General features: G+C 44.3%; 1 protein-coding gene across 9 annotated transcripts in view; it reads right to left on the minus strand.

Annotated features, from left to right (window-relative positions):
- FHOD3 (formin homology 2 domain containing 3) overlaps positions 1-15,859 on the minus strand; it is a 502,620-nt gene that overhangs the window by 153,319 nt on the left and 333,442 nt on the right. For all 9 annotated transcript variants that reach the window (XM_043888946.1, XM_043888942.1, XM_043888941.1 and 6 more), the window contains exon 10: positions 4,827-5,068. In XM_043888946.1, coding sequence (XP_043744881.1) covers positions 4,827-5,068 — 242 coding nt within the window. The remainder of the gene's footprint in view (positions 1-4,826; positions 5,069-15,859) is intronic.

Here is a 15,859-nt window from a genome sequence, read left to right on the forward strand (position 1 = left end):
GGTGTCAATACTCTTTTCTACTCCCACAGGAAAACAGAAAGCCACACCCTCTCTGAATACCTCCCTCCAGCTCCCACCCTGAAGGCTCAGCCTCAAGGCTTGGCTCCCTTCTTCCCACCACCCGCTGGGCCACTAATTGGTGCACATCAAGTATGATCCCCCCAGACGTGAGGACAGCTAAGCCTCCAATAATGGACAGTTAACGGTGGCTTCCTGTGAACCATGAACTTTTGCTCTCTATACCTTCCTTCCTGCTCCCCTCACCAAGATTATCGCTGGCTAGCTATGATTAGCTGGGAAGGCTGTTCCGGTGTTGGCAGATATTACTCTGAACACTTTCAGAACTCCTCGTTAGCAACTGTCTCCAGTGCCAATTTATGAGAAAAACAAGCAAACCACTATGATTATCTCACGATCAGACTCTTAACAGTGACTATAAGCAACACAGCTTAGTAGGATGACCAAGTTCCAGGGGACATTTGTTCTGACAGATTTTTTGCTTTCTCTAATTCATCCTCAAAAGAGAAAAAGCTTGTCACCACAGAACATGTTCTGTAGATTCAGAGACTAGTTTGACTGAGTGCAGGCAAACTCAACTAGGCCACTTACCAAACCTGTGAGATCTGGGGCAAGTTTTTTAACCAATCTGTGCCTCAGTTTCCTCATCTGTCAAATGGGGAGGGGACTACCACCTTCATAGACTGTCCAACAGACAGCAGGTTGAAGACGACTCCTCTTGGCACCACTGGGACTGATTCCAGTCCCCCTCCCCGCGCAGCCCAACCTTTCCTGGAGTCATCACCACACGCCCTCCTCCCCACTGGCTCTGTACGTCCCCTCATCTGACTCACCTCTGCTTTCTCCAACCCCGTCAATAATCCACTGACAACTCATGAGCGTCCATCAGCAAACAGCCTCCACGTCTTCACGGAATATTCCTAGCTATAACCCTGGACTTAAGGACGCTGTTTCCTAACAGTCCTCTCCTAGGGCATGATGGGTGCTTCTGTCTGCCACATACTCCTCTCTGTCATCTCTGCCATTCCCCATCAACTTCCCTCAAGAAACCCAGCCCATTAGAACAGGGGTTGGCAAGCCTGTGAGCCAAATGTGGCCCACCACCTGGTTGGGTACAGTCTGTCAGAATGATTTTCACTTTTTTTAATGGTTGGGGGAAAAAAATCTAAATATTTTATAACATGTAAAACTCAAATCTCAGTGTCCATAAATAAAGTCTCACTGGAAGGCAGCCATGCTCACTTGCTTACCTGCTGTCTGTGGCGGCTTTCATGCTACAAAGGGAGAATTTAATTGCGTAGTTGCAACAAAGACTGGCCTGTAAAACTTAACATATTTATTATCTGGCCCTTGACAGAGAATGTTTCCAACACTTGACTTCGAGGCACATGGGAGTCGTCTGCACCAAGCTGCTGTCAGCATCCACTACCCGCCAGGTCACTCGTCCATGTGTATTCAAATATACACACGGCTGAAAGCTGGAAGGCACAACTGCTAACAGGAGTGACTAAATGAAGCTCAAAATTACCTCCGCGGGTTGGAATGTTGTGTGGAAGTCAACAGGATGAAATTTCAAGTTTACATATTAAGTCCCAGGCCATGTTCATTCTCAGAAAGGTGGTCACACAGAACAGGAAGAGGACCTCACGCGTGCTGACAGTGGTGAGCACCGGGATGAATAGGGAAACATTTCAGGGAAATTTTATCCATATAGTGAAATTCTAAGCAATAATAAAGCTACCACATTATGGAGCAAATTTAGACCAGGGGGCTTTCCTAAGGAGCTGAGAAGTTCGAGGGCAGAATGGGGTGCCTCAGAGAGGAGAATGTCTGAGGCTGAGGGCATAGAATGGGCTTCTGCTGTGGGCTAGACAACCCTGAAAACTTTTTAGTCCTAACATTAACTATGATTACAATTTAAATCAGAGACACTGGCTCTTTTGATGATTGGATGTTAAAAATAAACTTCTTGGTAAAAAAAAAAAAAAAATGAATGCACCAACTTTTTTTTTCTTTCCAATCAAATCTGTAAATTTAATTGCAAAGGTGAAACTATGGCACACACAATCACAAAAAGTACTTTTAGGTGGCAGATGAACAATAAACACATACCTTATTTGGTGAGTGCTCACTGTGGAGTTCTACTTCTTCGGAAACCAAAGCAAGGTGAGTTTCAAGCCTTATTAGGCCTTTGTAAAGCTCATAGCCTAGCAGGCCTAGGTCTATAAGAAGACTCTGGGATTCTCTCCTGTTCGACTCTGAATTTTCATATGAACCTGAATAAAAATATACCTGCATGGTATGTAAATCAAATTTCTTGTCTAAAAAAGTCCAGAAGTGCAAATCTCACTCAATCATTATGCTTAGGAGTGGCGGGTGGGAAGCATATGACTGGGGCATTAAGAGGCAAAGGTCAAAAACTTAGATTTAACTCAAGGCTCAGTCCCCTGGTTCTAAGATTTGTCACAAGGCACCAAGCCCGTGATTGCTTTCTCATTTGTAATGTGAGGATAATGATTCTTGTCCTGCCTGGACCCTAGAGAGGATCATCAGGAGAATACAATTCAAGCTACATAAAAGAAGCATCTGAGTACAGAGTGCTAGATATAGATACATTTGAGGACAACATGAATCTCTAATCTGTAACATAGTTCTACCTTCTTTTCAAGAGTGTTGGCATTATTTGGGACACAGAGTTAACCAATCCGGCCTACAATTCTTCATGTGTGATGCATGCAGGCATGTTGTTACAAGTTAGCAGTAAGCAGAGCCAGAATGATCACACAGACGAAAAGTAGTCTAGGTCAGGTATGGGTCTGTGTCTTTCAAGGTCCACGGGCAATCAAACACAATGAACTTCTCGATGAAGGTGACATTTGAGGCACAGATGCTGAGCAGGTGACTAAGCTATGCATGCAGGGACTGTTTCCCGATTTGCTTCTCGTCACCCTCTTCCTCTCTCCTACTCCCATCTCTGCCAAAATCATGCTGTGATTTTGTGGCCACAGGGCAAAATCCCTCCAACAGACTTCAGAGATGAAGCCACTTCGTCATCATCAATCTTAAAACCATGATCTTTCTTTATAAACTGGAAAGTGGATTTTCTTAAGCAAATGCTATGAAGCTTACATTAATCATTTCATTAAAATGAAAAATCAGTCCTATTTGAAACACTAAGGCAGGAGCACTCAGAAAGAGTGTCCTATTCCAGATCCCACCAAGGCCAGAGCCTCAAAACTGTGGACTGTGCCCAAGCGGTCCATCAAGGCGTGGTCACCCAAGTCACAGTTCAGGAATCTTTAAAAGTGTAACGACAAGAAAGAGAACAGGAACAAACATGACACAAAGCAGGCAGAGCACCATATACCAAGTGCTACCGCCAAAGCCTCATAACTCCCACCTTCAGCATCCTTGGTGATCATAAATAGATTTTTCAGTCCACTTTGCCCAACTCTCTCCATACTCATTTCTCTAACCAGTAGAAACAGCACTACAGGGAGTTTCAGGACCCTGTGAGAACTGCCTGAGTTTCTCAAAGATCTTAGATCACAACATGCAATTTCACAGTAAATGTTCCCATTTCTCATTCTGCTCAGAAGTTTCAATTTTCTTTCCACATCATTCTCAAATCGATGCCCTCCTTCTCCTGCAATAGGAGGCACCCAATGGTGTGGGCTGGTTCATGTTCCAGGATCCCATGGGTACCAGACTGCTCAAGTCAATTCTTAGTAGAGTGCGGACAGGTGTTCCCTTAGGGACAGAGAGGAAGGGACATATCTGAATCACTGTCTTAAGGTCATCCCACCTATTCTGAGTTCAGTTCTTCATCATGCAGCCTCCTGACCTACATGTAGCTCTCAGGTAGGTCCCCACAATGGGAGAAAATGCTCCAGCCAAATAATGCAAGCAGGATTTCCACCAGCAGCAGAAGAGGATCACTGGCAACGAGTGTATCAGTCAGCCCCGGTGGAGCTGTCTGGCACAGACTGGTCCACGGAGGTCCACCATCCTAGTGAACTGAGGGCTTCCATTTGGGAAGATAGAATTGGACCCAGACCCCAGAACTGCACAGCCATCCTTCAGCTGGACCTCTGTGTTATGGAACTACTTCTGAGATCCTAGAGATCTTGTCAAACTTTGTATTTTGGACATACATAATTTCTCATGGGATTGTCAATCTTTCTGTTTCTTTTTAATGTCCTTTCTTCTTTCTTACTTTCTCTCAGTCCTGATAGGAGGTTCACAGAAATGGAGATCATACTATTTCCATTCATATGTCTTCATGGTTGCAAACAGTCCTGGCCTATAAGATGCACTTCAGAAAAATGTATGCTATATGACTAACTGAATAAATGACAGCATTAGTGTTTACTGAAATTATGTGAAAGTACATATTTGTTCTACTTAACCTCAACTATGTATTATCATGAGTACCTCAGGTTCTAACAATCTCACACTGGTGTGGTGGCATACCATTTATTTCTAGACCAAAGTTTTGTGTTTTGGATTCTTTTCTAGTTGATAAAGCATAGCTTTCTACACAGACATTAACTGAGACGCTAATAATATAAATAATATAAAAACACAAGTAGGTGAAGATGAGTTTAGGGAGTTAGATCAAGTCTGAGTGCATCACCAGGGCCACCGTGCCTTGGGAAGTTTTGGGGTAACTGTGGATGATGGCTTAAAGGTAGAGAAGAGGCAGGGAATAGGAAAGGCTGGGATGGTCAAGGACACCTGTGGGGTTGGGCCTCCTTTCCCCTTTTAGGGGTCCTTGCGCCCCTCCCCAAGGCTGGGTTAATGCTTACTTTTCCCGGAGATCTCGCACTTGACTGGGCTTGAAGTCGGGAGCCGACAGGGGGCAGGGGCTGGACGGGGGCGACAGGGGGCTCTTGATGTTCTGCACGGAGTGCCTGCGGCTCCGCCTGCGGTCCAGGCCCCGGGGCTCACTGCCCGTGCCTCCCGAGCACACACTGGCCCGCCTGCGGTCGCGGCAGCCGCTGGGGGGCGGCTCTGCCGTCTCGTCCTCGTCCTCCAGCCGGAGTGCCACCTGGAAAAGCAGAGAGTGCACAGAGCAAGGTCAGGCCTCTCACAGTCCCACCCCAAAGGGCACTGAACTCCGTCCTTTCCCGTCCTGCAGCAGGGGCTTCTCCCCGAGGTCATCACAACCATGCACCTCCCAAAGCGCAGCCTCCAAACCGAAAGATGCTCGCCACTGCGAATCTTCCCAGATGGATCCGAGAAGGTCAACTGATGTCACGAGAAGATCTGAGAACTATTTTGTAGTTAGATGGGCTCTTCACCCCAGGACTGCCCTTTAGAGGCCATTTCTCCTTCTCATGAACTGCCCCCCACTTGGTGTTCTCTGGCCCAGGAGGTGGAGTGTCTCCTGAAACCCCGTCACAGGAAGCCCTGGAGGTCCTGACCCCCAGCTCGCTTCCCAGGGAGGCTGCTCAGAGAGCAGCAAGGAGAGAGGCAGGAACCACGAACTCCAGGTAAGACGAACAGCCTCACCTGCAGGTCATTTGAGAGGCCTGATCTGAGACCCCCCCACGCATGGGGGTGGAGGGGACCCCCCAAGCCTGGCCTCGGGTGGGTGTGGAGCCTGCTTGCACCTGTGATCACAAAAATATAGACCAGAAATAGATTGGATCTCTAGAATTTAGGATTTTTAGAAAACTTCCTCTTAAAAGCACTCACACTTGGCCACTTTGGCGTTCAAATATGGGTAGGCCAAAAAGTTCGTTCGGATTTTTCCATACGCTCTTACAGAAAACTCAGAATAAACTTTTGGGCCAACCCAACAGATACCGGAGCCAACTGGCCCCACACCTCACACCCCTGCCCTCTTCCCAGGGATTTTTTCGTCCTGCCCCCAGTTGGGTGAGGCCTGGCCAAAGACTCAGCTCTGCCGTCTGTTCATCTCCTCCATCCTGGATCCTACTCCATAGGTCTTCTGACATCAACGCCCACTGTTTCTGTGCATACCTCCTCCTCACAGGAGCTCACCCTTTCCAACTGTGGACTATACCTATCTTTTCTCCAGTTTCTTCAATTATGTGTATGCCTCCCTTCTCAAAACCTACACAGCCGAGGAGCTGTCATTGACTATACCTCTGTGTGGCTAACAGACCAGGCATCATCTGCAGCAAATTGCTTGCTCAAGAGTCTCTCGCTCACCAAATGAGGCCAACAGGATTGCATTTGCAGGTCTGTGGTAAGAATAACTTACATAATGCATGTAAAGCAGCTGGGGTAGGGCCTACCCTGTGGCTGGTACTCAATAAATGTGACAATTCTTCCCCAGCCTGTGCCCTCAGATGAAGGGGCCTAGTGAAAAGGGAAACTTAGTCACTCAGTCACGTCCAACTCTGTGACCCCATGAACTGTAGCCCGCCAGGCTCCTCTGTCCATGGAATTCTCCAGGCAAGAATACTGGAGTGGGTAGCCATTCTCTTCTCCAGGGGATCGTTCCAACCCAGGGCCTGGAACACCCACAGATTCTTACGTCACACAGAACTGCCTGGGCAGGCCACCTAACAGCCGGGTGGGCCAGGCCCAAGCAAGTCCAACAGTCTCTCTGACTTGACGCCCAAAGACCCACACAGTCCCATGTCCCCAGAGGTGCCTATTTTCCAACCTTAGGGGTGCTCCTGGTCACATTTCACAACCTGGTCCTGAAAAGTGAGAGAATGGAGAAATAATATAAAGACCCAAATGGCTAACCATGCTATTGGTTTTGGCATCGCCTATCTACAGACAACCTGGCTATTGCAAAGTCAGTGGTTTCCCATGTCCAAAGTGTTGATGCCAAATGTGTTCACACAGCATGGTAAGCTTGGCCGAGTCAAGGCCAGGCTGGCCCCTCTCATCCGGTTTACAAGGATGAACACCTGAAATGCACGGCCTGTTTCCCAGGAGTGAAGCCTCCCTGGATCTGCTCCATCTGCAGTTGTCTCCAGCTCTAGCTTTTAGACAAGACTGATTTAGTGAAAACTCTTCCATCTACAAGCCAGATACATTTTATAACAAACTCCCAGATAGATGAGGACAATCTAATAATATTTTGACTGCTCTGTTCCCCTAGAATTTACTAGGCAGACATAATCTGGGGAGGTTTGAGGTAAGAATGGATAAAAGTTCAGAAAAAGCTGTACTGTTACAAAATCTCACTGGAAAGTCTGTTTCCTGGGGTAAGGGTGTTCTGCAGTATAACTGCAAGAACTGGGAAAGAAATTATGTGTTTGATTAATCACTTTTATCACCTCAACTTTAACACTGTAAATGGTATTCTCTGGGGAAAGTTTGACAATGATTATATACCTAGTCAAGCACAGTGCTTTAAAATATTACTAGCCAATTATTTTTTCTTCATTTTTAGATATAAAAATTCTAGACCACTTGAACTCATTCTGACCTGAAATATTGATTCTGCTTCTAATTAAGCACATATTTGGAATGATAAGGTTAGGGGATAAAGTAGAGTTCAGATAGTTCTAATTCCTTGTCTAACCTCAGAGATGCAAAGATCAAATAGCATTCCACTCACAGTGCTTTCAGAGAGGCACATGGCATGTGCACAAAGTGAAATCTACTTCAACTGCCTTTTCTCAAGGAAGATGAGACAATCATTGTTTAAATGAAAAGTACTGAAAAATTATCAACGTGATACCATAAAATGGAATTCAATGAGAGCTGTGTAAAGCTCCAATCCTAAACAAAATATCCATCTTCTTAAACAAAGAAAAGGATGCATGGGGGTAGGGGTAAGTGGGAATCACAATCCCAGGAGATACAATGGCAGCCTCAGGCTTGGCAGACAGGAAAGCTGTAACATGAAATTTGGGGCTGGTCTTCACTCCCAGTTTTGATTTTACATGAAGAATCTTAGAATCACTAGTGTCCACTGATGACAGGGAAAGAGACCTGCTTTCATGTCCAGGGCTATGGTAGCAGTTCCAGTTTCTTTAGGTTCTAGGGAGCACTACAAATTACAGTTAAGATCAGTAAGTTCTGGAAAAGACCTAGAGAGAGAACAGCACTTACCAAGAGACTTATTCAGAATCTGTGGTGTCAGATCTAATTAACCACAAGTGTGGTGTCCTACCCTGGACCCAAAGTGAGATCAACCGTGTCCTAAACAATTTCTAATCTCACCCAAATGATGGGGTGTTTTGCTACTGAGCCCCTCATCAGATACCTTCTGACTCTTTTAATCAAATGTAGAACAGTCTCTAAAACCCAGGTGAGGAATCCAGCACTGACTGCTTGCACACCCTACCCCATCCTACCAAGAAAGCAGGGAAGAGCAAACTAAGGTGGCATCTGGGACAACTTCTACCTATCTCTGAGCTCACTAACTGATCTAAACATTCTTTTTAAAATTAGTGGAGATTTCCAAACAAATGCAAAGTATGGAGAAGAGTACAAAGACTTTTGTGTCATCACCTATGATAGTTCAACAATTATCAACCCTGGCCAATCTTGTCTCATTTACTCCCTGCCCTTGACCCCATAGCCAGGTTTTTTTGAGATTAAGTCCCAGATCATATAATTTTATCCATTAATATATCCGTATATATCCCTAGAAGATAAGGATTTTTAAAAACCATAACCACCATACCACTGTCCTGCTTAAAATAATTTCTTAATATCATCAAACATTCAACAATCTGAACATTCTTAGTGAGGGCCAAAAGCTATTAACAGTTCTTTGAGATTATGTTGTTATACTACTACTAACCTCCATGACAGGCAACCATATTTACATAGCAGATCTAATCATTTTCCAAATTGCTCTCCCACACTTTCTTTTTAATGCACACCTATACAACTTGATTCAGCTTTTAGGTGAAATGGATGCCAGTGCTGCCATTTCAAGAAGGAACTATGCTGATAATTCTCTATTAGGTTGAACAGGTTGTGGCAGATGATTATGGTACTGGGCCTCAGGGAATCATGCCTCGCTGTTCACTTATCTTTGTGTAGTCCCCTCCTACACTGAGTCTACAATTTTCTACGTGACTTGTTTTGGCCAACATGACATCAGAAGACATAGACACTTGAAAAGTGTTTGCATCTGAGACCTTCCCTTCTGAAATGCATGTGAAGAAGTATGTGCTAGCCTGCTGATGACAAATAGCCAGCCAACAGCCACCACTAAAGGTCAAACCAGGTGAATAAGGCCACCTTAGAGCATTCAGTCCCAGTTAAGTCATCAGATAGCTGCAGCTCTATGAGAATCTCTCAGCTGAACCAGGCCAAAATTTCTGACCCCCAGAATGATGAGCATATTCTGCTGTTTTAAGACCACTCTTTTTGGCATATTTGTTATGCAGCAAGAGCTAACTGATACACATTTTAAAAATCACCTTTGACAAGGAAGGATTTGAAAAGATTGGACCTATTAATTATTCCTAACAGTAACAATCACCCCCTCACCCCCAAAGTCTTCAGCTCTAAGATGCCTTTCCCATTACAAGGATCACATTTTCAGCATCAAAAGTGAGAACACAATCCAAAAAGATTTTTGGTTTTGATTTGTGAAATTATGTATTTGAAAGAATCATTTGGAACTATAAAAATTCAAATGAATTTAATTAAACATGGATTAAATCACCTTTCTAAAATGGAATTAATTGCAATTGGGACTATCCCCAGAAAGTCCAGGATGTATGGTCATCAGACATTCTCCACTATTTAGAAGAATTCTAGAAGCCCAACAGAGTTCTCTGCAATGGCTTGAAAACATTTATAATCTATTGTGAGGAAAATATCGGTACTGCTTATAAGGCTCCTCACTGCCCCCACAACTTAGTTGTCCTATGGCACCAAACACTTTTAAAAGTGCATTAATTTTTAGATAAGAATAAAAATCCTAACTCTATCTGGTACCCAAGCATTCAGTTTTCACCTTGAGTGATTACCCAAGGCATCTTCCCTTTAAGGTGGCTGATTTCTGATTAAATCATGCCCTTCCTTCAGCCCAGCATCTATTAGTGATATTTAAAAGAGACCTTCACTCAAGTACTTAACTTCTACTCTGGACAAAGGCACTGCTGAACACAGAGGTTAGACAGGAGAGACACAGATGACAAAGGCAAACCAACAGGCAAGTGCATCCTGAGGACTGTTCAGTGTGAGGTGTGAACACAGGCAAGCACTCCCTCCTGGGTTATAAACAAAGCGCAGGCAACAAGCCCGGGACTCCTGTATCTTGCCAAGGAGGCCATGCGGAAAAGGGGACATCTGAGGTGACTCCTTCAGGGGAAGAAGGAGTCCGCCAACCTGAGAACAGGAAGGAAGAACAGTCCAGGCAAAGCAAGGAGAACGGAAGGGAAGCTCCGTGGTGACCTGCCTTCCACGTTCAGGAAACAAGAGGAGTGGAGTGTGGCTGAAACTTCAGCAACATCTTAGGAATTGCCGGAGACAAGGCCACGGCAGCTCGAAGGTCACAGATGGTGTTGGCTCTTGAACTAACTCAAGGCATTCCAGCTTCACCCACGGGGTGTGAAAAAGTTTTTAAGGTTTTTTGTTCATTCATTCATTCATTCACTCTTGTTTATTTTCCTAAGTGGAGGAACGTTGTAGTGAGACCTGTCATTGAGGAGGACCCCTTGTTTTCAGCTGCAGGGAGTGAGGAAGGGGGAGTAAGCCGAGAAGCCCCTGGGGACACAGTCCTGCAGGTGCCATCCTCCCCAGGCGCTGCCCCTCACCACGCCTCCTTTCACACCAGGCAGAGCCTCCACTGCGCCCCACTCTGTCACTATCCTGCTTTAGGCCACCTCCTCAGGCCGGGGGTGGGGGCCCATCCACTCAGTGTCTCACCTTCAGCTCACCCAGTCTCTCTTCTTCACAGACATGCCAGCAGCCTCAGGGTATCAGCTTACTCACGTATGGGTCACTGTCTGCACCCCATGAGACGGTGCATCCCCTCAGGGCACTGGCCTTGTCTGTCTAGTTTGCTGCTGAGTCCCGTGGCCTAGAATAGCGCTGGGTACATAATCAGTGCTTGTGAAGTTCTGTTCAGTGAACGGACTCACAGGTGAACAAAGGAATGAGATTATAGCAATAATCCAGGTAAGAGACAACAAGGACCTGAGCTAGGGGAATGGAGAAGAAATTGCAGTCTTCAGCCATCAGACCTCCAAGTATGAGGACGGGCAGAGAGAGAAGGAGGTCCAAGACAGCTCCAGGTTTGTAACCTGGGAGACTGTTCTTTGCAGAGGTGGAGAAACGAACAGACTGTGCAGGAATTTTGTTTTTGTCATGGGGGGGCGGAATATAGGGTTTTGTGAGGGCTGGGTCATGTCATATGCAGCTTTTAGGTGGCCCTGTCTGACATAATCTGAGCTCCTCTGACACTTTCCATGCCCCTCTGTGCCATCAAATATAGCTGCTGGGAAATCAGCCCTCTGCTTGTCTGAGACTACAGAATGAAAGTTCCTTGGAACAGGGACAGATCTTCTGTCTCTGAATGTTCAGAGTGCATGACATACCTTCAACGAATAAACGAACATAATGCAAAAAGACAAGCAGGCAGAGGGGCAGGCAGCCATGAACCTTGCAGACAGCTCAGGTCAAGGTATCAGCTGCAGCCAAAGCTGCTGAACTCACTGGGTGAGTCACAGCTCAGGCTGCCTAGACTGAGAGGGGAGGTCTGATGAAGAACCCCAACACTGAAAAGGAAGAGACAGAGAAGAGCCAGGAGGGACACTGATGAGGAACAGTCCAAGAGGTGCCCTGGAGACACCCATAGACATAGCCACCAGCAATGCATTGTATAGCAGCAATGTACAAGACTGGTCTCATGACCACTAGCACCACTCTTTTATGATGTGAGCATAACAGTGATGCCCAAGTTGATAGGGATGGCATACAAAAAGAGAAGAGAGGGAAAGCTGGGGGAAGGATGAGGATGGAGGCCAGCTCTACTTATGACTATTTGTCTAAAACTCTAAGCAAATCAGTATCAAACAGAATTCCAAAAGCACATTACAAAAAACACACATCATGACCAAGTGGGTTATATTCCAGGAAGGAGAAGATGATTAAAAGATAAAAAGAAATGAATCAGATAAACAACTCTAAAATCTAAAAAGGACAACAAAGTAAATTGAAAGAAAATTTAAGAAGGAAATCATAAAGATAAAAATGTTTTGAGTTACAAAACAGAAGAGCACTGAAAATCATATATAAGTCAAAATTAACAACAACAAAATAGACAAACCACTAGTTAACCTAGAGGAAAAAGGGGGAGAAATTACAACCACAAAAATTAACAAAGGAAAATAACTTCTCAAGGAAAGGAAATTAGAAACATTCATAAGAGACTATTTACATATCTCTTTAGTAATCACTTAAAAAATCCAGATGAAATGGATATTTCCTAGGAAAACATGATTTGTAAAAGCCAATACCAATAAAGATAGGAAGTTTACATAAACCAATATCCATAGAATAAAGCATAGTTACCAAAGATCTCTTGCCTCCAACACACACACACACACACACACACACACACACACACTCCTCTTCTGCCACTCCATCATCATCATTACAAGCCCACACAATTTCCCAAGGGAGCTCTATCAGATAATCAAAGACCAGAGACAAAGGCAGAAAGAAAAAAGAAAAGCTTCTAAATATTTTTACAAAGCAAGAACAGAATTGATACCCAAACATAGTAAGTATTGCACATGCATATACACACACAAAGAAAAAAGGACAAGAACGCTCATGGTAGCATTGTCATGGCAACAAAACTGTAGCTAGCCAACACCCAAGCGAAGAGCAGATAAATAAACTGGGATATATTCATCAGCAGTGAAAATGAGCAAACTAGAACTCCACATAGCAACATGGGCAGGTCTCAAAATCAAGCCAAAGAGAAACTGTAGGAAGGCACATGTGGTATGGTCCCATTTATAAAAAGACAAAATTAAGCCATGTGTTGTTTAGGGATACAGACAGGGAGGAAGGAGTTAAAGCAGCTGGTCTGCAATCCCTCCACCCCTTTCATAGGAGTGATGTTTCTAGGGAAAGAAAGAAGTCAATGACCCCAACTAATCTTTTGTAAATATGCTAATAACTAGACTATCTAATAAACAGCCTGATGACATTTCCTAAAATGAGAGTTCTTGTTTCTGGAATGTCTTTAGCAGGCCAGGATTGGCTAAGGATCCCCTATACTAAGTGAACACAGAATTTATGGATTGATAAGCCATGACACTCTGGGCTGTGTAATAGGGATGCTTCATAACTGAATATTACTCGCAGGGCAAGGTGACTTGGAAATCGCACTTGGAAACCCTGTCTATTATTCTGGGTCAGAAAGCCCACGCCTGATGCATAAGAAAAAGACCTAGGAGTCACAAGGGATGACCCAGATCTCTCCCTGCATCCCTGCACCTGTGTATTCTGGAAAGTAGTAGCCTAGGTAGATTAGTATAGCTCTGCTATAGACAGCAAGATCTCAGATGGTCAATTCTTACTTGATAATATGATCATTTGTGTTAGCTCAGAATAGCTATTTTCAGACAAAACCATTAAAAAAAAAAAAGGCAAGAGAATGGTGCTGGGAGTTAGTTGAATGACACCAGGAAGGGCCACTGAGGACACTTCTGAGTTACTGGTAATATTCTTGCTCTTAAACACAAGTGTATTAGTCAGAATTTTCAAGAGAAACAAAATAAATCAAATATATATGGAGATTTAATATAAGGAATGGGCTGACATGATTATGGCAACCGAGAAGTCCCAAGATCTATGGCCCAAAGCCCTGGAAACCAAGGGAGCCAATGGTGTCAGTTCCAGCTGGAGGTCAAAGGTAAGAGGTAACCTACGTCCCAGCTCATTTCCGTCAGCAGAGAGTGAATTCTCTCTTGCTCAGCCTTTTGTTCTATTCAGGCCTTCAACAAGTTGGATGAGGCCTGCCAACAGGGAGGAGGGCAATCGTCTTTACTCAGTCTATCAGTGTGAATGTTAACCTCACCCAGAAGGTTAAGGATACACACTGCACTGACACACGATGATGTCTGATCAAATATCTGGGCAGTCTGTGGCCCAGTAAAGCTGATACATAAAGTTAACTATCGCAACGGGTGTCTGCTTTGTTGTTCTTTGAGTGACACATATAATCTACATTTGTGAATGATATGCACTTAATGCTAAAATATTAAGCAGATGCCATTTGACCAAAGAAAGATGGTGGACCCAGAACACCTTTTGAAATACTGGCATGAATGGAAAGAGGAAGACGGGGAGGAAGCTTGAGAGGAAGGCAGCCTGGAAAATAAGCGTGCCCTGAAGCCGAAAGTAGTCTCCTGGGGGAGGGATCCAGCATACTTTTCAAAGTTCTCTCCCAGTTGGTTCACTGGTGGGAAATTCACCTGTATGATGCTGTCTTCTGGTATATGGTGGATATGTCTGGATTGAAACTCAAGCAACTATCATACAAAACACTGAGAAGTCTCAGCCACAGTGCACTGTAGGTGTCAATTATGCTGTGAGTGGTATTATTCAGCACGACTTGATTTTCTCCCTTCAACAAGTAGTATGTGTCCTTGAGCCAGCTGAATCTTCAGACATGAAAGTGACTCAGCTATTCACCAGAGTTGAATCAGAAGACACAAGCAGCCTCTTTGAAAAACTTAAGAAGGATCCTGACGCTTTAACTCTGCTGGCCCCAGCTGTCGGACACATAATCATTCCTTTTGACCACACAGAATCTCAAGCTATAATCATACAAGCCCCTGGTTGAGCAGAGATTGGGCTTCTGAACAGGAGTTAAGGGGGTGAGGAAGGGAGGTGTCTGTATTGGGGAAAGTCTGTCTTCTACAGTCCTGTAAGCCAGTTGTCTATTCCCTTCTTTCTCCATCTTTAGTATTCTTACCATACCCCTATGTTATCCTGTCTTCTATACCCCTCCATCACTCACTGATAATGAAACATGAAAGTGTGAGCAGATAACTGGGTGACTAAGTGAGGCTTCGTTGGAGGAGAGGGTGCCCTAAGCAGGAGCACAGAGAGCTGGCTGGCCGTGGGGAGCTTTGCGCTCTGACCGCAGACTCTCTGACTCAGTTTCCTCTGATTTCTCCTAAGATCCTACAAAGATAATTCTGCTTGTCACTTGTGAGAGTAACTTTTAGGAAGTAGTAAGTTACATGTCAGTCTCTCCACTTCTACCCAGCGAAGATTACAGTGGAGCCATTTAGCTGGGAAATACCTCTCCTAGGACGTCAGCTTTATGTGCACACAGATTTATGAACAAAGCTGTTCATCATAGCAGCATTTATAATTGCAAAACCTTGGAAGTCATCTAAATCCGAACAAAGAGAAACTGATTATATGTATTATGGTACTTGCATACAAACAGGATATTATGTTTCTAATAAAACAAAATTCTTGAAGATGATTCAATGACAAAATGGTTCAAACATATTTACTAATAAAAATTCAGTACACAACACTGTATACAGAGTACTGTCCCCATAGTTAATGTTGTTCTTGCTTAGCCACTAAGTTTTGTCTGACTCTTTTGTGACCCCATGGACTGCAGCCTACCAGGCTCCTCCATCCATGGGATTTTTCCAGGCAAGAGTACTGGAGTGGGGTGGCATTCTCTGGAGTTGATAGTCTATACATACACAAAAAAGGCTAGAAAAACAGACTAATATGTTAACCACAGTTAGTAAATAAAATTATGGGTGATTTCTTTATCTTACATTTTCTGGTATTTTCCAAATATTCTCCAAAGAGTACATACTTGTAGCGAAAGGAAAACAAAAAACAAAGAAACAAAAAAACACCACAGGGACTTCTCTGGTAGTCCAGTGGTTGA

This window comes from Cervus elaphus, chromosome 27, assembly GCF_910594005.1.
Source record: "Cervus elaphus chromosome 27, mCerEla1.1, whole genome shotgun sequence".
NCBI lineage: Eukaryota > Metazoa > Chordata > Mammalia > Artiodactyla > Cervidae > Cervus > Cervus elaphus.